Source organism: Aptenodytes forsteri, unplaced genomic scaffold (assembly GCF_000699145.1).
Source record: "Aptenodytes forsteri isolate BGI_AS27 unplaced genomic scaffold, ASM69914v1 Scaffold324, whole genome shotgun sequence".
Classification (NCBI taxonomy): domain Eukaryota; kingdom Metazoa; phylum Chordata; class Aves; order Sphenisciformes; family Spheniscidae; genus Aptenodytes; species Aptenodytes forsteri.
In genome coordinates this window covers 21,593-47,756 of record NW_008795485.1, presented here as the reverse complement: position 1 = coordinate 47,756, position 26,164 = coordinate 21,593, and the positions used below count along the sequence as shown (strand labels likewise).

The following is a 26,164-nucleotide window of genomic DNA, read 5'->3' as shown; positions in this document are numbered from 1 at the left end:
TGCTTTAGGCTGGGAATCTGTGAAGTAAATACGGTCACGTATGACTTAGTCAAGCACAGGATGTGCCAGCTGTATTGGATTTTTCAGTGTGCTTCAGTTTACCTACCTGCAATATGACGAAAATTATACTGATGTCCATGTAAGACACCCTGCAATGTGCAAGTAGAATGCTACACACACGTATATGTACATATGCACATTAGTGTGTATGTAAAACATGAAGAAGCCCTGGAAGGGGCTTCCTCTGTGCTCCTGAAATTCAGAGGAGGCTGCAACTACGGTGACGAGAGACCCTGAGGTACTGCTCACCACAGTTTGCTTCGTCAGAGTAATCGCCACAGTCATCCATCCCATCGCATTTCCACACCAGGCTGATGCACACACCGTTCTGGCACTGGAAGCTAAACTGGTCACAGGTCCGGTGGAACTCGGGGTCCTGGGCTGCAGGGGTGGCACGGAGAGACATCAGAGGTTTAGTGTAAAGACCAAGGGCTTGAGGGAAACTCATCATTGAGGAGGAAGGAAGGAGCACACTCAGAGGCAATCATGGATTTATAAGCAGAGCATTACAGTCCAGAGCCACCTCTTGGGAGATCTGGCAGCTTTCTGGTACCCTGGGGAATGCACTCTCCTCTCCATGCCTCTGGTTTCATTCTCTAGCCAACCCTTCTTTTGCAAAGACGCACAATATCACACTTACAGCAGCCAGCATAGTTGGCATCTTCATCTGATCCATCTCGACACTGGATGATGCCATCGCATACCATGGAGTGGAACAAGCACTGCTGCCGGTTCTTGCACACGAAATCCATGTAGCGGGTGCACAGGGGCTCTGGAGAAATGGGAAGTCAGGAGGGGAGGGGATGGCACCTCTGCCATCCTTGGCAGCAGGAATGCCACCAGCTGTAATCTGCACAGACCTGAGCGCAGTGGCTGGATTTCAGGAACTTACAGAAAGTTTCCAAGACAAATTGCTCAAGCTCTGTCCCTGCACAGACTGCCCTCGCCCGATAACGTGTCGGGGTGCAAGTGAGTTGGCACAGGCATCAGGAAGGGTTTGGTCACCTCCCTGAATACAGCTCCTGACAGTGCGCCCTCCCTAGCCGTCACAACCCTGCCTGCTGCGCCTTTTGCTGACACTTGCAGACCAGCTGATTTCCCAGAGGGCTTGTGAATGCTAACTAAGGCTTTCCCTTTATCTCACCAGGGCTTTTCTCCCAGCGAGACAGGCTTTGGCAGACCGTGAAGGCTGTCGGCCCTCGCTGCTGGGGCCCCGGCAGCTCCCCACGGCCCCGGTACTCACCACAGTGCTGCTCGTCCGAGGCGTCGGAGCAGTCGTTGATGCCGTCACAGTGTTTGCTGGTTGGGATGCAAGTGCCGTTTGGGCATTGGAAGCCGTTGCACTTTTTTTCTGAAATTCAGAATTGGGTGGATGTTGTGTGGGTTTTTTTAAAGCTGCCTTTAGTTAGTTACAAAAAGCCATGGCACAGCCCCAATTGCCTTCTCCCTGTGTCTGCCTGCTTTTGGAGGGATGGGAATCGTCCCCCTGAGTTTGTTGCAGGTTTATCTCAGCGAGGTTGTAGAAATCCCCCCTGCCCCGTGGCAGAGCCCCCTCCACACGCGGCGCATGTTACCGCAGTTGGTGGGGTCCTCGTCGGAGCCGTCCTGGCAGTCGCCGTCACCGTCGCAGGCCCAGCGCTGCGGGATGCAGTGGCCGTTCTGGCACTGGAAGCTGGAGGCCTCGCAGGTGTGATATACTGCTGAAACCAGAGCCGGGGGGACTGCCTGAGCACGGGGTGCTGCCGCCTCCCTGCTGAGCTGCAGTGTGCATCGAGTCGGGCCCCGCCGCCATGCACCCCTGCTCCTTCCGCCTGCACCAGGGCTTTACGCTGTGGCAGGTCCCAGCACTGAGCGCAGCTCCAGAACACAAGTGACCACCCCGTGGGCCCCAGGCAAGAGATTGCCGGGAGTCCAGGTTCTCCCTGGGTCACGCCATGGTCTTTTCCTCTCCGTGCTGTGCTTGCTCACAAGCCTGCTGTGCCTCAGGAATGGCTTTCGGAGGTTAGCAAGCTCTCCTAAAGCTCTCCCAAAGTCAGGAGCCTCTTTGACTTTGATCTCGGTCCTCGGTGTGTGTGGGCAAAGGTGACAGCAGTGGCATCTTGCTGGAGATGGCAAGAAACGTCACAGCGAGCAAGCAAGCCTTGGCAGGGCGGCAGGGTCCCCCATGCAGGGTGGGACAGACTCAGAGACAGCCTTTAATTAAGGCAGGCGAGGTTTTTCTGTGTTAGCAAAACAAATTAGAAATATAATTCTCCTTGGGTTTCCAAGGCAGCAGGGCCCTGGCTTTTCTTTGGCTCCTGTCACGAAAATATCTGCCTGTGGGGTATCTTGGTTGAAGCCTAGTTTATGCTGTCACTTTAGAGACAAATATCGCTCTTCAACCAGGAGAGCACTTGTCGTTATTGAGAAGAAAAGCAATGTTCAACTTAATTAAATTGCACGCTACTGAATTTTAGGTTAGCAAGTGACATGCACTTGCAGATATTTCAATATACTACAATCTTGTGTCAGTAATATTCTATTAGGTATTCAGTGTGAAATGTAATTATTTTAGATAAGAGCAATAATTGCAGCCAGTGGAGTCAGATGAAATGTTTCTCAAATAATTGCGATCCTCTTAGATAATTTCAACTTTAGGTTTACGCACCCAATATGCTTTTTGAAGTAGGTTCCTTTCCTGTAGTAATTCTCTCTGGAGAAACTCATGAGAGATAAGTGATACCAATATAAATTAAACCTTCTTATATAGCCACGCACTCGGAATACTAACAACCAGGATCCCCAGCACCACGCTATATACCCTGTATGCTCGAGGCACAGCAAATGCTGGAGGAGGTGAGCACGCAGAAGCTCGGAGGCCTGAAAGGGATCTCCTAGGTCCTCGTGCCAAAGCTCCACGACAGCAGCTAGCCCCGCTGCCTGTCCCAGCGGCTCTGGGGCTGCAGCCGGAGCAAAGCAGCTGCCGGTATCCCTGGGGGCTCTCGTGGTCCCCACAGGGCTCCCCCGGCCCCATCAGCCCGTCTGCTCCAACGGGCTGATCTCAGCCACGTGGCATGGAAACCACTGCTGTTATCTGAACTCTCCTGTGTAATGCTTTACAAGTATGATCTTATGCCTTTCACTGATGGACTGAAGTGCTGCCTACTCTCAGAACTCTCTTCTCATGCAAATACTTAGATTTTTGGCTTGGTTGTTTTTTGGGTTTTTGTTTGCTTTGGTTTTTTTAATGGAAAAGACCAACACATTATCATCTGTTGGCTTTTCTAATGAGGAAAGGGCTCTATCTGGCTGTTAAATTTAGGATACTGCTGAGGGACATCAGTTTTACACTGTGGTGCTGAGGACGGTTGAGTGTTGTGACTTTCAACTGCAAATAAAGAATGAGGCTCACACGAGTAGGACTTGTTGCACGAGAGGCGTAAACTAGGAACAATACTATTTTTGGCAACCAGGTTGCATCAATATGAGTTGTAAGCAAAAACAACAGCGGATCTTCCACGTGTGACTCCATACTCATGACATCCTCTTTAGATTTCCAAACCCACGGAGCAAAGTGAGGCTGCTAGAAGAGGAACCACTTCCCAAACTAAATCTGCCCCTCCTTCAGATCAATTAATTGTGGAGAAGCTGCAAAGAACATGGCTGTTTTCTGCAACGTATTTAATGGCAAGAAAATGGTCAGAGTTCAAGCTGTGAAGTGCGATCAGCGCACACTGGCCTGTTTGCTGCCTCCGTATAACAAGGGAGCCAGCCCTTTTTGTGCAGAAGCATCCTTTGGCTACCTGGCAGCCACAGACCCGCTTCCCCATTCAATGGAGCTTCAAATGCACGGCTACTGCTGGCTAGTATGCAGAAGGTGGACGGCCCTGTGGCCACCGCAGCGATGCACGCCTGTCGGTGCAATCTTGCAAGTAAAAAGCAAAGCTAGATCACCGTGCGAGCACTGCAAAGCTGTCAGCAAATTCACAGCGAGCCCTGAGGCCTGTTGAAGGCACTGGAGGAAAGAAACCCTTCGCTTTTGGAGCATTACATAACCCCGAGCTGAGCTACGGGCTGCCTGGCTGCCCTGCTGGGTGAATCAGCTAACAAGCAGGGAAACTGAGGCACAAGACGTTGGCTGCTGTCTTATAGCACCTCAGGCTGTAAGTAATCAGTGTTTGCAACGGAAGGTTATTGATCACATCAAAGTGCTTACCACTGCAGTTCGCTTCATCGGACCAGTCCCTGCAATCGTTATCACCATCACACATCCAGGAAAGACGAATGCACATCCCTGAGCTGCAGCTGAATTCATCGTTTCTACACTGGTGAGCCTCTGCAAACAAGCACACACAGTTCAAATGCTGTTGGGGCCAGGGGAGAGGAGGAGGAAAGCTTCACATGGGCTATTGACTGAGGAAAGGAGGCTGACATCTCAGAGGCAACAGTCTACACAGCCCCGCAAAGCAGACTCATCTTGAAAGCATGTTTTCCTGCCTCATCCCTAGCCCTTGACAATCAAGAGCTACCACCTTGCTGTTTACCAGCCTCTTCTCTCCTTCAGTTCAGCACCCCACCTCTCCAAATTGCTAAGCTGGAGGTGGATGGCCGCAAACATGGCAACACCGAGCAACCCACACCTCCCATGTGCGTGCTGAGCAGCTGCCCAAGGTCAGCTTGTAATCTCTACCAAATATTTGGCTCCAGGTCACAGGAGTACCCAAGGAGCAAAGCGGGAGAGCTGGATGATACCAGCACAGAAGTCTCCCCGCCGGACCGCAGTGAGGGGGAGAACCAGTGCACGGCCTCGCTCTCTTCTCCTGTCCCTCGTTTCCCAGTACCCAGCAAATGATGGGAGGAGGCGGCTGTTAGCCAGGATAAACAGGGGGATCTGGCGAAGCACTGCCTTGCCCTACCGCATCTACGAGTAGCACCCTGCCCCAAAACACTGCTGGGCTTTCTGCCCTTGCACAGGGACAGGGAAGGAGGTTTGCGTGAGGGCACTCACCACAGTGACTTTCATCGCTGTTATCCCCGCAGTCATCCTCCAGGTCACATTTGTAGGACAGCGGGATGCAGGTCCCCGAGCCCTGGCAGCGGAACTGGGTCTCGGTGTCGCACACAGTGGTGGCTAACGCAGCAGGGAGGGAGAGGAGGAGGAGAAGGAGGTTAAGGTGGTGGTTAGAAAACAGTTTCTGCTGCCTGAGTGTGTGTACTCGGTGCGGGGAAGTGAAGGGAGAGGGACAGTGTCCTGCAAGCTTTGCTCAATGCATCCTGCGTTACTGTTATTGCATTTTAATGTCATTATTAGGCACTCCGTGTAAAACAGAGCAGAGAGGGGTTAGCTGTCTGTCTGGGGATCAGGACTGAAGCTCCTGCCACTGTCAGGTCCACTTGCAAGCCAGGGGCAGTGCCTCCCATCCAGGGAGCAAGATAGCTGAGGCTGTAGAGCTGCCTGCTCCCCACAAAGGGGCCTTGAAACCACGGGTGGTGGGATGAGACAGGGCAGCTAAAGGAGGGGAAAAGCTCGGCATGAGCGTTGCTATCCAAGGCAGCATCCCTGTGCCAAACTGGTGACCCTCCAGTGAGCCCCCGCAGAGAAATGGGTACTCAAAGAGGCTTTCCCTCACCTGGAGCCAGGCAATGAACTCAAACTTGGACTCTGCTGACTGGTATCTCGATGTTGGCAGGAAAATAAGCTCCTTATCAGTCCAAAACAGGCACAAATGGCATCTCTCCAGGAACACCTGGTCCTCCACCGATTCTCAACTTTAAACCCAGCCCTTTTTCCACAATGTACTAATCCAAACCCTTCAGGCTCTGCAAAGCTGTGGAACATCTGCCCCTCCTGCACAAGTTGGCGGTCCCTAATTTTACTCAAAAAGGTGACCTCCATCTTTAATGTGTGAACTCGACTTATTAGCTCAACAAGAGGCCCATGTCTGCACAATGCAGACAGAAAATCACTTTCTATCTGCACTCTTTTCCTCAGCACTGGCTGTGCCCTCAATTAGCCTCAGAAGACAATTACTGCAAGAGACAAATACATGCCCTCACATGAAAGCTGGCGTCAGTCTCACCAAATTTTAGACATTTACACCTGAGCTGGTCAAGGGGGAAATATCGGCTCTTGCAGGACACAACTCATCCGACCGGCTTCGGATGTCTGCCAAAGGAGGAGATGAGTTGCACCCCCAGAGCGCCTCTTGCTCTCCATGACCATGAAGGGAGCGCAGACCATGGGCTCAGGTGCAATGCCGACACAGCAGACATCTAAATTTGGACAGGCGAATGCCACCACAGGTCACTTACGGCAGTTCTTCTCATCGCTCATGTCCCCACAGTCATTATCGTTGTCACACTGCCAAATGCTGTTTATGCAGTTCCCATTGAGGCATCTGTACTGGTTTGGCAGACACGTGTTTTCTGGTGCAAAAGGGAAAACAAAAACAAGCTGGTATGAGGCGTGACGCTGCGCTTTCAGAAGACAGGCCATACTCCTCCTTGCCCAAAGGGCAGCGGAAAGGTCATGCTGAGCTCTCGCAATGGCAGAAACCTCCTCTCAACATAGAGCAGCAGCAAGAACCAAGCGTGGTTTTACCTTCCTTGATGCAAGTGTTGTTCTTCATGACGTAGCCGTGAGGACAGTCGCACTTCACCTCCCCTGTGGGCAGCACGGTGCTGGACACCCCCTCGGGGCACTTGCAGCTCCTGCCGTTGTTCGACTTGGGCAGGCAGAGCAGGCTGCAGGGCTTGGCGATGCAGGCATTCTCCCCTGGCACGAGGAGGAGGAGGAAGGGGAAACTGTCAGGACAGAGGGCTGGAGACACCATGGGAAGCCCAATTTCACCTACTATCCCAGGCTTTGGCTTCGGACCCCTGTAAGGAGCCAGCTCTGCAGTGCCGAGTGCTGAGGCTGAGCTTAGAAATGCACAGAGCCATCTGCTCCAGGGAGATCAAGGGCCTTAAAGGTCCTCCCAGTCTCTTGCAGGCCGCTGACTGGCAAAGCCCTTTGATGGTCTTACACCCATCTGAAAATGAAGCCAATCCCTTCAGCGCATTCATCATGCGGGGGCCACCGCTACCTTATCGCAGCTCAGACGGACAACTAAGTGGAGGACAAAGTTGGTGCAGCTCTGAGACCCTGGTTTTTTTGGTCCGTACAGCACTTTGCATGAAAAGGCCATGGCCTGTGACCTAAACTATGAGGTGCCACCGCAGCTGAGTGCCCTATGGGCTCCCTCCCTAACAGGGAGTATCTCTCGTGGCAGCTGAGAAGCTGGGTGCACCGCTCATGAAACACATTCCTTATGATGGCGCGCGAGTGCTTCAAACCCTGCAGGAATGGGGATATATTCAGGCTCATGAAATGTGAGCTGCGATGGCCTGGTGGCCTGGGAACCTGTGGAAACAGGGGATGAACACATTTCTAAATAGCAGGAAGGATCATTGCACACTCACGCAATTACCTGTTGTCTTTCCTCTGTAAAAGATTTTCATATCCATGATGCCATTTAATCGGCCAACTAAGATCTCCATCCTTGAGCCGCTGTTTTTGGATGCTCTGAAAATACTCAGCTGTGACCAGTCGTTCCAGTAGATTTCATTCTGAAACACAGGCTTTGCTCTTAGTGCGAGGAGCACCGCTGCTGGGGCCGCGCTCGTCAGCCATTACCTGCACTAAGCCACCCTAGCTGCCTGGATACACGGGGCAATCGAGAGTGCAAAGTCTCCCCAACCCAAGGGGAGGAAGATGAGGAAGACCTGAGCTGGGATTTGAGCAGGAACAGAAGCGGCAGCCACGTCTGCTGAGTGGCAAACAGTCTGGGGAAGATGGCGCAGTGCAGCTGCTTGGGAAAGCTGCACGTCTCTTGGATGTTGGTCTCGGTTTCAACCGCACCTGCCTGCTTGTTTCAGGGGTGTGTGGGAACGTGCCAGGAGCAGAAAAAGAGCGAGCATCATGCCCGCTCCTATACTCCTGATCCAGTGTGCTCAACGCTTTTGCACCACCCGCCCCATATGCCAACAACCTCCAAGCATGTACGCTGTGGAAATGCATACTGACGGGAAACAAGCCGTCACATACATACCTTAAATACAGCAATAGCATAGGGGTGAGGGAGGCTGTCCAGGATCACAGATCTCTGCAGCCCATTGAAATCGACCCTCTCGATCCTGTCCATGTAGGCTTCAGTCCAGTAGATCCAGTGGTCATCCACAGAAATGCCATTTGGCCACCGCACGCCCTCCGAAACGATGCACCCAGCTGATGACCCGTCCATGTCACTTCTGTAAATGCCAGCTCTGGAGTCTCCCCAGTCTGTCCAGAACATCAACCTGACAACAGGCAGAGAGGTTACTCGAAATGATAACAAAACCGCTCATCAAAAGGAAACAGGTTATGAAGCAGAGGTTTTTGAATACTTTACATTCCACGTCTCTTGCAAGACATGCCTTTGGAAAGGGAGCTCTTTGCAATTCTAATGAACACCACCGGCAGATCTACAAGCAGCAGAGAGACTTATTTAGCTGCAGGTTCTGTGGTGCGAGTGCAGCTGTAGGTTACCTTGCATTGAACTGCTTTGCTTCAGTGCATATGACTAAAGGCAGCTGAGGTTTGTCAGCGCTACATTTGCAGTGCAGCAGCTGTGGCAAAACCATACTCAGAAAGACGTAACTTGCAGTTGGCTCTTGAATCTGAGTGTGGCTCAGTCTCTCACACATCACTGCAGCCTTCCCCACTGACCAGACCAGTTTTACTGGCAGGAAAAGTTATTTACTAGTAGATATGTATGGGCAGGAAAACAGCAGTTTAATTGAAAGAAAAAACAGTTTGTGATCTCTGCTCCGAGGCGGCTGGCACCTTAGTTGGGCACGTGATGGCAAGAGTGGGCTCCATGGGGCAGGACAGTGAGCTGTACCCCATTGCACTGCCCGCCACCGCTGGCGTCCCCCCATCGCGCCCTTCGGGGCCAAGCCTCGTAAAGCTTTTGTGCAGCGCTCTCCCTCGTGTTTGCCTCTTACGAGTGTAGCAGTGCAGGAGGGGCTGTACCTGCGTGGTTACCCTGGGGAATACCAAGGCACCCGACTATTTGCCATGCTTTCTTTCTTACCCATCTCGGGGTACCAGAGCGAGGGCTCTGGGTCGTTCAAGTATGGAGGAATTGAGGACGGTGAGTCGCAGGTCTCCGTCTGGATTGGCAACCTAGAGTCGTAACCAAAAACAGGAGGGGTGTGTTTACTGCGGGCAATGCGGAGGGCAATTGCACTGGTTAAAGTTACATGAAATCTGTGGCAGGTAATTACTGCTCCCTAATAAAATAGCTGCGTGGGCACAGGGAGCAGTTACTGTGAGGCAGTTGACAAAAGAGGATAGATCGGTGTATTTATTGACATATCTGTGTTGCTGAGCGAGCAGCCGGCTGCCGCAGCGCACTCTCTGTACCCCGTGCTGGCTGTGTGCACTGCGCAAGGATGTTGCTTTCTTTCCCCCCATTTCTGCTGCGCGATTCGGCCTTACAAACTGACCTCGGTTTAAGTACACGGGGCTGAATGTTATCATACCCTGTTTGCATTTAGACCCATTAAAGTGGCATGTGGGGTAAGGGTCAGTGTTCAGTAACGCCCCACCAGCAATGAGACTCCAGGGCAGCAGCCAACTTAGGGCCCAGTCGCCTCAAAGACGCACCGACACAATCGCCTCTTTGTAGCACGGGTGGGCATAGCCGTACCTCAATTTTGGGAATCCCAGCATTGACCCAGTACAGCAACTGACTGAGAGGTTCAAAGGCCAAAGCTTCCACTGTTTCCAGCCCGGTGCTTACGATTATTTCTTGCCCAGAGCTGCCATTGAGACAAAGACGCTGAAAAAAAATCGGAATAAAAGATGAAGAACTTCCGCAGCCTCAAGGTGAGCGCGGTCAGGTGTGCAAGGCAAGCCGTGGCAGACAGCTCAGAGGGGAGGAGTACCCAAGATAAACATTTGTATTTCAGTGTGGGTATGCAACACCTGCCCACGGTGCAAGGCAGCGACGGCACGGGCGGCCGGCACCGCGGGGGCCTCTCCGCTCCCGGGCTCACCTGTATAATGTCAAGAGTGACGTCGGCCCAGTACAAGCAGTTGTGGTCGTAGTCGAAGTCCAGGGCGACCGCCCCTCGCAGCCCGGCCAGGGGCAGCTCCTCGCTGACGCCGGAGGCGAGGTCGTAGCGGTGGATGGAGTAGCGGGTGGCGTAGAGAATGAACTCGTTCTCCTCTGCAAGAACAGGGAGCGTCTTGTTTAGACGCCTCTGGCCATTTTAGGCTACTCAAGGGGCAAGAAGAAAATACTAGGTATTTTTTTCTTATCCCTGACTGTACGTTTTAGCACCTCAGCCTAATGGAGGCAAAGGCCCTTTGTCTCAGTGGGATTAGGTTAATGAGAACGTGCTAATAGCCTTACTCGGGTCCCAGACCCATTCGTGCCCAGGAACACACTGCGGCCATTGTTTGTTCCAGGGGCTGAAGGAGGAGGTAAGGACAGCAAAAACCGTCGTGACCCCTTCCTTCCCACATTAGTGTGCCACCAATTAGAAACAAAATACTGATCTCCCATTCCTCAAAAACCTCATAAAAAAGGTGGGAGTGATGTAAATCTGCGAGTCCCAGGGGACACCGGCACCGCAGTAAATATCCCAGAGTGGGTTTTGTTTCTAATTTGCACAGAATCAAGTGTAATGGGATCCTGGTCCGGGACAGTCTCCCGGGCATTAGCACACTACCGGTAAAGTCCAATAATGCTATTAATGAGTAAAGCTAATGTCAGTAAGTAACTCTGGCTGTGCATCCCTAATGAGATTATGCGGAGATACGAAACAGATACTGTACATGAAAGTGTTACCATGGTGCGAGCCAACACGTATCTGAAGACGATCAGCAAATACTCTGGGAACACGGCACTTCAAAGCCCAGCCCGGTGGGGACTGCAGGTTTATTTTTCAATCAGCAGGGCCCTTCTCAGCATGACTAACACAGCTCTCCAAATAGCTCAAGAGGGCTCAGAGGGGTGAATAACGTGTCAGGCTCTGAACGAGGAGGAAAACTAAGCACGGCATTGGCATGAATCCCAGCAGAGAGAACGCTTCCCCAGGCACCCGCTGGGCTGTTTTGCACCTGGAATACTTTTTGCATCCCGAAAAATCTTAGGCCGATGCAGGGAAACCTCACGCTGGTGGGGCTGGCTGCTCTGCAGCCCTGTGGCACTGCTCAGCCACGGCCCCGGGCTCGACCTGCCCGCAGCGCTGGCTCAGCCGCCCCATCCCTTACACAAGCCTCTTCCCTGTCTCAGGCTTGCTCTCGAGCTGCTGCGCAGCAGCATGCTAATCACGCAGCTCATGACGGCAGATTAAATTAAAGCTGTAACAAGCAGAATGCAAATAAATTTGGCAGCACAGAGGCATGAGACCGTTTCAGTGCCTCGTACGTTTGAGAGGAGAAAATAAGGACGGAGGCGAAGTCTGGCAGGGATGCGCGTGAGGACTAAAGGGCAGCGTCTGCCCTGGTCTGGCCCCAAATAGCCATCATTCAAGTGCGTACGCTGGCCTGTCTCAGAGTGGTACCTTCCCAAGGGTTTCTCCAGGGTGGGGGTATCTTTGGTCTAACTCCTGTCTTTTTGGTTGGGTTCAAGCCCGCTACAGCGAGGACATGACTGGGACAAGAGGGCTCCTGCCTGCAGCCTGCTCTGAGGGCTTCAGCCTCCTGTGACTTCAGGAGCAGAGAGGGCTCTGCTCCACAGGCTGAAGTTGCTCCTGAGTAGGTCCCTCAGCAGCTCTCTGGCCCCTGGACAGGACAGGAGATGATGGATTTGTAACCCACTGAGGCATTTCAGCTCCTGCGTCACAGGTTTTGTCTGAGGGCCCTCTGGGAATTTTGCTTGGTCCCTCAGGCACCAGCCAAAGGTTTTATGAATGAAGCCCTTGTGCCTGCAGCAATCCTGTACGTACTCACCAGCTAGCGGGCACGGTACCAGCTCCCCTTCGAGCCGCGACTCAATGTCTCCACCTGTACAAGTGTCCCCAGAGATCTTTCGGTAGCTGCAACATATACAGCCAGGCAGTTTATTTCATGGAAACTGTTAACACACCATCACGAGCAGCTAGAATAAGCAGTGGTGCTTAGTTGCAATGTATGTCCAAACATGCAGTTTGTTTACTGTCACTCATGGGGTGTTTGTGTGTGGGGTTTGGGGTTTTGGGGGGTTTTTTTAATCACCAATAGCATAAATCCCAGCATTTGGAAGATCAGGTTCCCCTCTCAAGTACAACACATACCCTCGAGTCTTCTTGTAAGTTGAGCCAACAGGGCAAGGGACTGGCGGGTCGTACGGTTTCCCAGTGAATTCAGGGTCAGGGACGCAAACTTCTAACGATAAGTCGTCGCTCAGTTTAAAGCCAAAATCACTGCAAGGAGAAGAAAGATGTAAGGAGGGAAGGGGGAGAAGGAAAAAATGCAGCCATGATATACTATTACTCCTCCTCTATTTTTGCATAGAAGTTTTAAGAACCCAAAGTATCTCAGAACTCCATTCATTTATTACCAGTATTTAGCTGCATAATAATATCTTACAGCCAGACAGCTTCTGTCTTTCAAGAACATTTTGCAAATAAGCCTGCCGGTGGCTGAGCAGACTAGGGTAGGTGAGGCAGCAAGGCATAGCGGAGCCAAGGTGCCCTCAAAATCTGGCTCCAAGTCCCAGTTTTCCTGCTAGCTGGCTTAGGTCACTGGTCTGTGTCTTGGCTTTTCCTGTCGGTTAAATGGGAGTTATACTGTGTCTGTTCTTTGGAAAACGCCCTGGAAGAGGTTATGTCAGTCTGATTTTGCAAGGAGTCCAGGGCTGTGATTCTGAGGCAGGAGTCAGATCCCACCAGCCCTGTTCCCAGTCTGCTCATGACAAGCCAGACTCCTTTCCAGTCTCTGTCTCAGCATTGGATGGGCAGGTCTGAACCCCTGTCCTTAACGGCATGTACCGGGCACTCAAGCGGTCTGGCCATGAGCTCCGCTGAAAGTCCAGTCCCTGAAAAACAGTTCACTTACTAACCCCAAACATTTGCATCACATTGCCAGAGTGTTTCCTAATCCTGAGAGCTGTACAGTGTCAGTAATGTGCAAATTGCAGATTAAAATGGTATAGCAGGGCCAGTTGCATCCCTGCGGCTAAAGGGTCACTAAGCATTTTAGTGGAGGATCTCTATACGTGATGGGAAATTGTCCGCCATCATTCGAAAGAAGGTGATGGATTAACACCACTTTCCTCTTCTATAGAACCTTTTAAAGGCTCTTGAAAGCTCTAAAGACATTAAGTCTCATGCCCTGTTATTAATGAAAGGATGTTTTCAGTCTATTTAGTTTCCTCTTTGCTATAAAATCAAGCAGCGATAAAAAGAGCTGAGTAAATTGCATGTTTGTTCACTTTGAGCAATTGGTCACCGATATTTATCTCAGACTTACAATCCAGACTAAAAGAAATTAATTGGTATTTACCATTCAAAGTCTTCCCTTGTACAAGAGCAGTTGGAGACCATGACAGGCCTGTCAAAATCTTCCCCATTGAAACAGGTCGCATGAGGAGTCCTCCTTTTGAAAACGGTTTTATGCCCCAGTAAGCATTCATTGCCTCGCTCGTCAGAGGGTGACCACAGTTTGTAGTCGTTCTCTGTGCAAGGGACCCCTAAGAGAAAGCAACAAGCTTGGGGTAAAGAAGGGCACAGTCCTTGCTGCAACCCAGACCAAGGGTTTAAAAGCAAGAGAGCTGCTGATGTCCCTTGGTCGCTGCTGCCAATGCGTGCCCGGCAAGGATGTGCAAAGCGTGGTACCGTGTCCTGCGCCAGCACCGCGCTGCACTCCAGTGACCAGGGACACACAGAGAGCCTTGCTCTCAGAGGAGGTGCAAAAGACCTCTCGGGAGGAGCAGCAGGCTCCAAGCAGCCAGCCCTGCCTCCGAGGAGGCTGTATTAACTTCTACGGCTAGTGGCATCGTGGCATTGAGACCCAGGATGCTTGGAGTGAGGGCAGGCATGCTGGCACCCACCCATGTGCCACGATAATGCCCATTGCCCCTTCCCTTTCCCTGCCCTCCTCTGGCACAAAATAAGTGGCTTTCCCCTGATTGCAAGGCTCTAGCCCTGGCCTGAAAGAAAAGGCAAAGCAGAAAGCATTTCAGCTCAGAGCGTGCAGCGCACTCGGTGACAGGAGGCAACAAGCAGCTCCGTCACGGTGACAGTGAATTTGCAGTGCCTCATTTAAATGAAGTGGTTCTGGTTACCAAACAGATCCATTTCTAACAAAACGTCAAGGGAATCAGTTATAAATTTTAGTCAAGCAAATTCCTCTGCTGGGTTTAACTGCTCTTTGATTAAAATGCTGTCTCACAATCAAAGCTGAAATGGGTTATAAAACATTCATAGGCACAAGCCTTCAGAAGGTTTTTTTTCCCCTTTCCTTTTCAACAAATCCCTCAGTGAGGAGGGAGGGGGTACGGGGAGAGCGCAGGGGATGTGACTGCCTTCAGCAGCCGTGTCCACGTGGACAAGAGACGCGAGGGACAGGGCACCTGAACGCCAACGGTGGTACCGCAGCCCCCACAGGCGATGTCCTCTCTCCCCCGGTTCCCATGGGACAGCTGGGGCCGCGGGGTCGGTCTGCTGCTAACGGGACTTGAGGGCATCTCTCTGGGGTGTCTTTTGGAAAACAGGACAGAGGGCAAGAGCAACAAAGGTTTTCTCCATGCCCGATTCGTATTTGGGCGCCCAACTTCCCGTGCTCGTCAGTGGGACTCTAAGTGCCTCAGATGACTAAATAGTTTGGTTCATAGCCTGAGGTCCCTAGGTTGATTTGGGCTTCCAAAAACCTTTCCCGTGCCCCCTCCTTGCTCTCAGCCCCCCGGAAATGGTATGGCAAAATCTCACTTGCACCCACAGGGGTGCTTGGGACGGGCTGTGGGGTGTGGGGACCGGCTGGTTTCAGGCAAGGGCTTATTGGCGTGCGTAACCTGCAGAGCCATGGGGTGGAGACAGGACGGCTCTCCCACCTGCACAACCAGCGTCAGCGATGACTCTGTCGCCCATCCCCTTACCCAGCACGTCAGTGGTGTTGATCTGCAGTATCAGCCAGCTGTGGCCATTCTCTTTGTACGAGCCAAAGATGGTGAATATGGTGCTCTTCTCCCCGGGCTCGGTAAGCAGGCCATACACAAACACCGGCTTCTCTGAGAAAGTGAATGTTTTCCAGGTTTCCCCTTCGTTTGTGCTGTACCTGGGAGAAGGAAGATTGGGAGAGCTGCCAGAGGGGCAGGTCCTGCCCACCGCAGGGCACTCTCTCCCGGCCCCAGCACCAGAGGCAATGTCCCTGCCCTACCACTTACTTGAGCTGGTTGGTCTCGGTGCCTTGCGCGATGGCCACAAGAATGCCACCGTGGTCGCCCCAGGTGTAATAGTGGGGTCCAGACAGTGCCTGGAAGAGAAACGGTGCCAAGGGGTACATCAGAGCTGTGCTGAATTAAGGGAAAAGCCTAGCTGGAAAGCATGCTTTGTCAGAAATGCCGCCTGACCTATGCTAACGTTTTGGGTGGCCTGGGCCGAGGCAAGTATCTGGAGGCGCCAGAGATTCAAGTGTTTATGGGCCAACATCTGCTGTCAAGAGCAGCCAGCCCAATTTCCCTAAATGTATAGCTGTGTTTAAGAGCAGTGCTGCACCTGGACTGTCCTCCTCCCGTGCTGTGCGCAGGGAAAGAATTAATGGACAAAGTGCCATTACATGAAACCAGAGTCAATTGCTCCCCCTCTCAGTCTGCAACTCTTTGTCATGTCTGCGAGGCCTTCCTAGGGCTGCAGATAAGTGTTGGTTTTCAGGCTGTAAGGTTTTTTGAATGCTCAAAGAGAAATGGGGTCGTGGCGTGCAAAAATCCACCCCGTAGAAAGAAACTTGTATTTGACGCTCACCTCCAGCTCTAGCGACCACCAACACAAAATCACCTTTGCTTTCCTATCTGGGGAGCCCAGCACAGCTCAGGATGAAAATAGAGAGCTTGTCCGTGCCTGACTCTGCCCATAGTATGCGCTAATGCACTTGGGGATGTTCATGTGCAGGGCACTGAATGCATTCTTTCTTTCTTTTCCGTGCTGTGAGATCGTACCAGTGATCTGGAGAGCAATGAGCCTTCCAGCCTGCTGCTTGCCAAAGCCGAGAGGAAGGAGTTGCGTTACTGCTTCTCAGCTGAGGAACTACACTGCTGGGTCATTCCGCACCTCTGCTCGCGATACAAAGGGCCCAAATAAGTCAGGAGCTCGGTGTTGTTAACCGTGGGTCAACGCTTCCTCGGCATGTTTTAATTGCACTTCAACACAAACCTGCCTGCGAGCCAGGGGAGGTTGGCACCTGAAAGTCTCGGCTTTCGGATACCCTTCCCTGGCCGTGAGCGCTCCTGGCTTGCTGCAAGGCTCCCACAGGGAGAAACGGCGGGTCCCCACGGCTGCTCCCCAGCTGAATTTCAGAGGCACCCGATCTCAGCCGGGGCCAGCCTCTGAACCACGGTCGGCTTTGGCAGCAGCCAGACCTGTGGCATGTCCCCACCACCGCTGCAGCTGCCCAGACATTAACCCAGACCACGCAGCACTTATGGGAGGAAAAGGAGGCTGTTTAATTCACGGGATTAAATAGCTTGCAGATGTTGAAATACCATATTACACTCGCAGCAGAATGCACAGGCAGACCACAAATACTGCCGCAGACCAGAACACCCACTTAGTAAACAGCATCAAACTCCCCATAAACTGAGGGCAACATCCCATTCTTCTGGAAGATGCCGGAGCCTCTCCAGACACTCTCGCATACAAAGTCCTGGCTGTCAGTCCTGTCTAAAAGGGGCCAGATGCCCCATGCCAGGGGCAAGTCCTGCCAGTTGAAGAAAAGAAATAGAGGAGGGAGCTCTCCTGCATTTGAACCCACCGCCTTCACCATGAGGCTCATCTCCATGCCAACCCACGTGTGGTCCTTCATCCAAAGACCTTTTTGCCTTGGTCTTAAGGGATATTCAGCACCTTCCAGCTAGAGCTCTTGGATGCGTACGTGGAGGTCACCTTTAACGCCCGAAGGCTGCATGTCACTTATCTACATTGCTGCCAACGTCCTACCTGCTGCACCACCGCCTTGGCTGAGCTGGCAAGCAAAAGAGCAGTCTTACCTCTCTCCACCTTGCTCCGGCACTGCTTGAGACATAGACGTTGGTTTTCCTTGCCATGTTCTTCCCAACGGAGCCTAGGAGAATGGGAGAAATCATTCTTCTCGAGGAATGCAAAGCAATTGCTTAAAATGAAGCCAGACACCTCTAAACTATTTTTATCTGTGAGCAAAATGAAAATGATTGAGGAGCCGATTCTTCATGCTATAAACTAATCCCTTCAAAAGCAAACATTTTAAAGACTATTACAAATTTTAAAAGCAGCTGGGGAAAAGTCTATGGCTAGAAACATGATCAAACAAAAGGTGCAAATATTTTCTTCAGTAAAAGAGCGAGACAAACAGGAATTTCTGTATGTTCAAGAAACCCTTCATGTGGATAGCGGCAGGAAAGAGGATCAGAATAAAGCAGGCAAGTTTTCTCATGTCACTGTGCTGCAGTAAAATATACATGCTGTAATTACTGTACGGGGACTGCAGCGGAGAAGGGACAGCAAAACGTACAGTTTAATTGCATTTTTGTAACCTGCATATACAAACTAGATCCTGCCAAGTTCTTCACGTCCTGAAAACAATGCGCCCCAAGCCCCTGCGCAGCTGTGGGAAGGAAAGGGGTACCGGTGGCGATGATCAGTCCTGGCGCCGACTCCTTGGAGAGAATGGGCATCCTACGCAGCTGGAAATTAAGCAGCTGGCTCAGGCGCTGGGCCAGGTGGAGAGAGCAGCCCTGAGAAAACTGGAAAAGCAAAACACAGCGGCATCAAACCTTTGTCCCGTGCTCGCCCATGCCCTTGTCCCACCTAGTCCGGCCCTCTCCGCTTGGAAAGGCGAGGAGGTGGGATTGCTGTTTCAGTCTCTTTTGCGGGGGGCTTCTCCCGTGGTCGCCCCCCTGCCCCTTCCCGCCCTGCGCTACCTCGCAGTCTATCTGCTCCCCGTAGCGTGTCTGCGCCGGGGGCTGCAGCAGCTCCCAGGTGCCCCCCTTGTCAAAGGTGATGACGGAGCGCATGTTCTCCTCGCTGAAGGAGCCGTTGATCAGGGTGGCGATGTAGACGCCCCGCACGCCTTCGACGCGATGGAAGTCTGCAAAGGGCTCGTTGGCAAAATACCTGCGAGGAAATGCAAAGGTGGGATCAGTGAATCGCAGCCTCCCTGGGTCTGGGGAGTGGGGGACTGTCAAGCCCGGGGATCAGGGCAATGCTTTGATCAAACGCAGCCAAAAACTACAATGACTTTGGCCGATGTTCTCATTTACCGCAGCCGATTAGGTGCATCCCACGTTACCTGACCAAGGTGTCACTTCCAGCTCCTCCTGGGCTGTAGTAGAGGACGTTTTCTAAAGACAGGGAGAACTTCAGGCCTTCTGCCTCGGAGATGTAGAGGTTGGTACGGTTGTTATCGTGGCTGACGCACACAAATACCTGGTCCTCTGAGGCGTCGGCAACATAATATTCCTTTGGGATGTAAATGACAGGCGAGCAGGCTTCATACGTGTGGGCATACAAGCAGGGTTTACATACAGGCTGGTTTAGCATTTTCTCTTAGCTAGCTGAAAGTTAATTCTTCCCTCCACCCATTTGTACTTTTTCCACTTGGCAAGCAGGTATCTTCCCTCTGCTTTTTCTTTTGTGTTTCTCCTCCAGCGATCGTTATCCTTCACCCTCTGCCCCGCACAAACCACCGGCAAAGTCCCCCAGGAGCAGCGTTGGGTGCCAAGCCCCATCAGTGCCGGATCTCTCTCTGCCTGGACCCCGCCGAGGGCATCTCGCAGCCGGGAGCGTGCCCTGCTGCTCTGCCAAATGCCCAGTGTACTTCTCATGCTGTCCTTCGTCCCTGCCAGCCTGGGGACACCACAGCATGTCTGGTTCACGGATCACAGACTCTTTGCAAACCCTGGCTGTCCCCCTGGGCTTCCTCTGCTTGCGGAGAAGACGGATGCTCTGGGATATGCCGGTGGAACCAGCGTGTGCTCGGCAACCTAGCGCCCCACGCCATGGGAAGAGGTAAGGTCCCCAAAAGCAGAGCCAAAGCATGGAGCACTGAGATCAGCCCCTCTCTGGGTATCTGGGCTTTGCTGCCAGCCTCTATCACCAGTGCCGGAGGAGGTCGGTGGCTATGTCTTTCCAGACAGCCTCAAACCCAGGACAGTCCTGGCCCCGCACAGTGCTCTGGGTACCCCAGTATTTCTCCAGAGGCATGAATCGCTAGAATAAAGTACCATCGCGTAAACCACAAGATCATCCTAATGTGAGCTTTTGCTCAGCCAACCCCCCGAGCAGGCTCACACAAGGTTCCTTCCCAGCTCCAACTCCTGCAGTGTCTGGTGAAACGCAGAGAACTGCTGTTGACATCTGAGGGCATCCTTGGCAAAGGAGGGAGAGAGGAGGTCTTCTCGGAAATCACCACTTACCTTAATCGGATGCTTGGTTACGAACTGTGCCACGCGCATCGACTTGCGGTTGAAAGAAACCCAGAGCTGGACCGAAGGCGGCTGCGAGCTGCCTAGCGAATGCTGCAGCAGAGCAGAGGGACATGTTAGGAGTAGCTCTTGCCCGCAAAATCACCCTCATGTCCAGCGGCGGCCGAAAGGCAGACTGGGGCAAACCCACAAACCGCATGCCTGGAACTTCACCCTCCCTGCGTGCAGGCAAAGCGTGGCAGCTGCCTGGGACTGACGGTGGGGAGCAGCACTCAGCAAGGAGAGAAACTGCCCTTTCTGGCCGGTCGGGCGGAGGTAAGGAGGCTGGTTTTAGTTCCTCCTCTTTCCGCAGAGCAGTCTGTCCTTTCCTTCTTATTTTTAATGATTTGCACAAAATGAAAGACACCAGCGCGAAGCCAAAAAAGTAAAAAGCTGGGGGCAACCTATTTCATACGGGATGCCAATGGTAAGAACCTAAACACAGATTTAGGCTCCAAAAATAAGCGGCCTGATTTTCCCAGGCTCTGTATCCTTAAGCAACTGCGCCTCCCACAGAGAGGAGCAGAAGTCAGTCCTCCATGCCTCTGCCACCCAGCCTGTCTGCTCCCCAGCGCCGCTCCTGCTGTGGCCAAGGTTTGATGCAAGCGCCCGATTCCAGACCCGGGGATATAATTTCCAAATCAGGGGTCTGCAGCCAGGCCAGCCTCCCTCCCAGCCTCTGTGTTTCCCATTGGCCTTTGCCTCGGCACGGAATACAGGTGATTTAAGTGTTGTTTAGCATAACAGGAGTCGTTAGAGCTGTAGGAGAAAGCATGATGGTGGCCCCTGTGACCCCCGAGCCCTCCAGAAGCAGAAACAACTTTGAAGAACCCCCAAACTGAGTTTGTGCTTGGAAAGGTCCCGACTCAATGCTTTCAGGACGCTGCCCCCTGAGCCCAGTGGTTTCTCCGCAGACACAGACCATCCCCTGTGTTTCACCCAACACCAACAGCAAACCTAGATAAAATCTTCTGCAAACCACAGCAGGCTTCAGATCAGGCAGAGCGCCAAGGGGATGGGCCCTAAGAGTTGCAGGCTGTACTACCTACAAGAGAGACTTCTGAGAAACTGGAAGTGCTCTGCAAACACGTTCCCTGCTAGCGTCGGACACCACTGTGGCCGCTCGGGTGACTGGAGGTGACACACTTGCTGCTTACCACCTAGGAAACCCTACATGGCTTTGCAAGGAGTCACCCTAAATGGCAAAGGTTGCTCCTTATAACAGACTTGATGGCAGCAGCAGGGGGAAAAGCAATGCTGGCATCCTCTAAAAAGAAAACTGCTCCTTAACTTCTAGAAGGAATAGGACTCTACCCCTCCAGTGTCGTGTCTCTGATCATCTGTAAAGGACTTGCCCTCAGTGAAAGCTTCAAAAAGTATAGGGGGCCCGGGCTTGCAGAGGGACCAAAAGACCGCTGTTGCTCACCCGCATCCTCTTTTCTAAGGAAAGCAAACTGAAAATCCAGCTCTCTTACCAGGCTGGAGCACATCAGGCTACTTGGACCTAGTCCACGTTTGATGGTAATCCTCTCTGACAAGCGGCCTCCTAACCACTGAGCTGCCGAGCCACATCCCCCCTTCCCCTGCCACCCCCGCCTCATCTGCCTTCCCAGGCATCCTGTGGTTTTCCCCAGGACCCAGCACTTTGCAGTCTGACCTATTTCTGCCCAGCCTGCTGAAGGCAGGTGTACGGAAACGCCGCTGCTCTGAGCCCCGCCGGGAGAGCGGCATCGGTAGGTGTTACTTTGTCCACAGCAGTGCTAGGTCAAGCAGGGAAGGCAGCTGCAGATAGTCTGAGCGACACCTCCACAACAAGCTAAACGCGAGGTCCGAAGGCTGCAAGGTACAGCAGCGAGTACCGTCGTCCCTAGCAAATGCTCTCGCTGCGCTTTAGACACAGGTCCCAGCTGAAAGCAGAGCTACTGCCTGCTGTGGCTATGGTGGTACTGTACCAAAGCGTCGACCATCACCCTTGGCGGTGAATTGCTCGCGTGATACTTACCACAGACTTTGTTGCAAACATGTATTTGTCCCTGAGCTGGAAGTCTTCAACGTCTTCCAGAATTATTTCTTTATTTTCTCGGCTTTGAAAGAAATCGGTGCTGCGAATGACAGTCGAAGCCCCAGAAGGCTCGTGCCGCTCAATGTACACTGTATTCGGCTTATCGTAGGGCTCAATTCCCCTGGAAAGAACAAAAAAGGTGGTGGTGGTGGTGGTATTTCTGCACTCACAGAGCAATGCAAAAGGCAGCGGGTACCAAGGAGCAGGAGCCCTTTCAAGAGATGGGGTGGGCATGCAAGAACTGAAGGGAATGTGGAGCACCCCCGGGTGCCTGTGTTGGTGGCTTTCTCCCGTCACACCACGGTGCCACATCCCCGCAGCACAGGGTCTCTGCTGGGCGAGGGGAGCAGGGGGCCAGGGCCAGAGCGTGCTTTGGTACCCAGATCCTTGGTTTGTGCAGGGCAGCGAACGAGGCAAGAAGTGAAGAGTGAGAGAAGACAGGAGCTGGGCGTAACACACAAGTGCGATACGTACCAAGAAAAAGACTTCACGTGTTCCTGAATCATTATCCAGGTCTGGCCGAAATCATCCGATTTCCAGAGCTGCAGCAACAAAGGTGAGAGATGCCAGTGGGATTGGGCAACCAAACAGACTCAATCCTTTAAGAGACCCAACCTCAGGCAGCAAAGGCAGGACGGACGTGCGTCCATTGCAAAACCGTGAACTACTTTGATGACTTCTCTTTACGTGGCAGCTACCCAAAGCAACAGCAATCTTTCTAGCTGCAGAAGAATAACCCAAACAGGAAAAAATTGTGCTTTGGACTCCTACCAGAAGGGTTTCCCACTGTTTGTTGATATCCACCTGGTTTTACACTAACTCAGAAACAAAAATAACTTGTTATAATGTACTCATGAAGTGTGTTATCAAGGGTAAGTATCCGGGCAGAGCTGTCTCCCCCTCGGAGGCTGGGGAGCGCAGCGACACACTGTTGGTGCAGATCTGCGGGCATCAGTAAAGCAAAGGGCAAGAGGAGAGATAGTATCTTTCATTGCACCAACGAAAGCAGCAGCGATAAACATCCCTCGAAGGGCATGTGTCCCTGAAACCTGCCCGTTTTTTTCCAGGCACTGTGGTGGCACCCAAGCTGCAATTTTTGCCTCTTTTTTGCAGGTATGTGGATATGGCCAGACTCCAGTCTCGACAGTCAGTCCAGCAGCCCGCCCAGGGAAGGTACTGCTCCCGGCCAGCTCTGTCCCCCCAGGAAGGTATCAGCAGCGCCCAGCAGGCACCCTGCTACGACCGGACTCCAAACAGCACGGACTGTGCACGTACCCTGCTCGACTGTCCCCATTCACATGTTGGGGGATGGTTGTTTCATCTCCAGGTTTTGCTTACGCTGCCTGTGTCTATCTGAAGGTGCTGTAATTATTTACAAAACCTTACCCAGAAGCTCCAGGGGAAAAAAAAAGTGTTTGTTTTCAAGAAGCAATTTGTTATGCAAGACCCAAAGCCAAACCACATGCCCGCATGAAATACTGCAGAGGTCAGTCCTGCCTCAGCTGCCAGTGCTCCGTGGCGAGTTACGACCGCAACAGTCGGGGAGATCGATACGGTCAGGAGCAGTGTGGATGAAGGACCAGCGTAAATGAAGGAAAAGGGAAAGGAAGCATTTAAGGCAGTCATCCTGCAGGTACTATATCCTCACTGCTCCAGAGGTCAGAAACCAGGCTGGTCTGTAAGGAAGGGGGTGTCCTGGCCAATTTGGGCAGCTCTGCAAGATCAGACGCTCTGGATGGTCAAAGCACGAACCCACACGGCACTGGCACGAGGCGGGGTGGCTCTCAGCATGCCATAAGGGCTGTGGGGCACATAACAGGCCAGGGGAAATGCCACAGCAGGGTAGAGGCAGGACGCTGGCCCTCCCGGCTAAGCAGAAGTGTTCACCTGTTTTTTAGGATGAGACCTGTCGAAGCCCAAGAGGAGGTTGGGGTTCCTGCTGTGCAGGAGGAGGTCTGCTGCTCTGAAGGGAATCGAGAAGCCCTGAATATTGTCGCAGAAGTCAGTGGTGATCCAGAGGTACGGGACGAAGGCATCCACGAAGATATACTGGGAAGAAGGGGACCGACAAGGAAGAAGGAAAGCAGGTGGTCAGCCTCCAGGAGGTCAGAGCAGAGCTCAGGCTACCAGCAAGAAAGGCACACATCCCGGGGGAGCCTTTGGGAGGGCAAACTCTGGAGAAGAGGAATTTGCCTGCCTCAGCTGCCCCCTCTCCCGCCACACTCCGATGCTCCTGAGCATCACAGAGCCATACAGGAGGTACGGCAGTATGCCCGGCACGTCCTGCCTCTGCCCCAGGGACTCCCGGGATGGCCCGAGGGGCTCTCCCAGGAAGCGAGAGGACCATGCAAAAACAGCCTTCAGTCCCTGTCTGCGGGAGGGGCCCATCCCTCCACGCTGCCGCAGCAGAAAGGCCCATGTGAGCACTTGACCTGTGCAAAGGCCAGGTTTTCAGCGTGACCCACGGGTGTGGGTCGGGGTGGCCGCACACCCAGTTCCCCTGGCCCGAGGGCCGTGCCGCGTTCATGCTATCGCCGGCGATAAAGCGTCGCTGCCCTGCGGAGGAGCCCCGCTAGCACCAGCTGCCACATCCTCACCCTCTTGTTGTCGGCCGGGCTGTGGTAGAACTGGGCGATGGCCACCTCGCTGCTGTTCCCCCCGCTGAAGCTGAACCTCTCAGAAATCTTCTTAAAACTCTTCCCGTAGTCATAAGACACGTAAACCTGCAAAGGAGAAGCCCCAGCGTGAGCAGTGCAAAGCTCTTGTTTCCCTTCTGACAGATTTGGTAAAAATTTAGAAAACTACTGGGGAGGAAAGCCTTAGAGATTGCCCGAGCCAGCCTTTCAGGGCTCAAACCCGTGGGGCAACACAGAGGATACTAGAATTTTTTTTTTTGCCTCTGAACTCAAACTCACGGGCCTTTCTTTCACCTTCCCAGCACACGAGGCTGGGGCTCACCAGCCACTGGCAGAGAAGGCGCCCCGGGACAATGCCAGGTTGCAGTACTTACATCGCTGTTTTTGGGACCGAGCAAAGACAGGCTGTCTCTGGCCAAGGCCACGATCACGTTGCTCTTCTCTCCTGCCCAGTGAACGACCATCTGATTGTGGGAATCATTGAGGCTGACCTGCAACGCCAAGTAAGAGGGCACCATGAGCCAAAGCCTCGCCCGCAGGGACAGTCGGAGAACAGCTGCCAACACCCGCTCGTACCGCTCCTCCTTGGCATGCACAGAGTTTGGGGAAACTCATTCAAACCACGGGCAGAAGTTAAATAATCCAGAAGGAAAAAAGCAGAGGGGCACTGTGTGTCCAGCTCTTCAGACCTCAGAGGGGCCGGGAGGTGTGCTCGTAGGCACGTTGGGATGAGCTCAGCTCCAGCCCGGAGCACTAAAGTGCAACGTGATGGCCCACGGCTGTCGGGTGTGCGCTAAGGGCTTTATCTTTCCACCACCACTTTCCGAGGTTGCTGTGCCTTCATCCCGCTCCCACCTCTCCCTGCACTCTCATTGAAAGCCCCTGCCCCCCCCCGATTTAAAGCACGGCCGAGCAAACCGGCAGCCGCTCATCACGACGGGGGTTGGAAACCTCTGCCAACGCTATGGGGATTATGCAGACGGTGCCACTGAGCCAGGGCTGCTGTCACTTACACCAAGGCCACCTCAGCGAGGTACTCAGGCCCTTGCTGCAAGCCACCAAACAGTTAAAGAGAAGTCTTCCCTGGCAGGGGTGACCTTCGAGCATGGCCCCACATAAAGCAGCATCTCTCATGAACATGTTGCCAAAATGTGTGTGCCTAAAGGCGTTAGTTTTCCCTTTATTCTCCCTCAGAGAAATAGGATTCGTGGGACATTGAGAATGAAAACTAAAACCAAGGATCGAGAAGTGATTTCAAATCCAGCCTGATTAGGCGAAAGGCCACAGGGAAACAGAGTCACCTTTCTACACCGACTTCTTCTGTACCCAAAAGGACGTGCTGGTTTCCAAAACAAACGCAGACATACACAATCCCATTATTCCCTGTGTGTTGTATCTGGCAGTGCTATGACAGCACCGGTCGTGAAGGGCTGGTTTCTATGGGGAAGCTATCGCAGCATCGCTGCAGCGGGAGCTGAAGGTGCAGGAGCCTCTGGGAAAACCCAGTGCCCGTAGCGACTGCTGCCAGCAAGCGGGGATGGCCAGCCTTGCCGGGAAGCCAGGTGAAGTAGCTCGGCAGCGGCTTTAGCTCGGCCAAGAACGGGCGCCCCGATTGCTGCAGCAGTGGACGTGCGTGCCTGAGCCCCTGCACGCCACCATCGCCACGGCTCAGCCGACGGCTGGTAACCCCTAAGCTCAGGATCTTGGGAAGCTGTAAAAATACAGGGCTAAGCCCTTCTTAGGCCTGATACCCTGTGGCTCCC

The 26,164-nt window shown here is 52.9% G+C and overlaps 1 protein-coding gene across 2 annotated transcripts in view; it reads right to left on the bottom strand.

Annotated features, from left to right (window-relative positions):
* SORL1 (sortilin related receptor 1) overlaps nt 1–24,889 on the bottom strand; it is a 38,486-nt gene extending 13,597 nt beyond the window's left edge. Inside the window, exons 1-28 of one of the 2 annotated variants that reach the window (XM_009281281.1) lie at nt 24,776–24,889; nt 24,363–24,488; nt 23,653–23,814; nt 22,240–22,307; nt 21,706–21,886; nt 19,656–19,757; nt 18,530–18,699; nt 18,162–18,354; nt 17,867–17,984; nt 17,253–17,326; nt 15,435–15,523; nt 15,147–15,325; nt 13,556–13,742; nt 12,346–12,474; nt 12,023–12,108; nt 10,120–10,292; nt 9,771–9,902; nt 9,153–9,244; nt 8,130–8,376; nt 7,509–7,647; nt 6,641–6,814; nt 6,352–6,465; nt 5,048–5,170; nt 4,256–4,375; nt 1,635–1,760; nt 1,304–1,411; nt 701–832; nt 310–441 (exon numbers count right to left, since the gene is read on the bottom strand). In XM_009281281.1, the coding sequence (XP_009279556.1) occupies nt 310–441; nt 701–832; nt 1,304–1,411; nt 1,635–1,760; nt 4,256–4,375; nt 5,048–5,170; nt 6,352–6,465; nt 6,641–6,814; nt 7,509–7,647; nt 8,130–8,376; nt 9,153–9,244; nt 9,771–9,902; nt 10,120–10,292; nt 12,023–12,108; nt 12,346–12,474; nt 13,556–13,742; nt 15,147–15,325; nt 15,435–15,523; nt 17,253–17,326; nt 17,867–17,984; nt 18,162–18,354; nt 18,530–18,699; nt 19,656–19,757; nt 21,706–21,886; nt 22,240–22,307; nt 23,653–23,814; nt 24,363–24,488; nt 24,776–24,865 (3,766 nt within the window). In that variant the 5' untranslated portion in view covers nt 24,866–24,889. The remainder of the gene's footprint in view (nt 1–309; nt 442–700; nt 833–1,303; nt 1,412–1,634; nt 1,761–4,255; nt 4,376–5,047; nt 5,171–6,351; nt 6,466–6,640; nt 6,815–7,508; nt 7,648–8,129; nt 8,377–9,152; nt 9,245–9,770; nt 9,903–10,119; nt 10,293–12,022; nt 12,109–12,345; nt 12,475–13,555; nt 13,743–15,146; nt 15,326–15,434; nt 15,524–17,252; nt 17,327–17,866; nt 17,985–18,161; nt 18,355–18,529; nt 18,700–19,655; nt 19,758–21,705; nt 21,887–22,239; nt 22,308–23,652; nt 23,815–24,362; nt 24,489–24,775) is intronic. The other variant, XM_019472601.1, reaches the window with a different exon arrangement.
* Nucleotides 24,890–26,164: the final 1,275 nt, after the last annotated feature.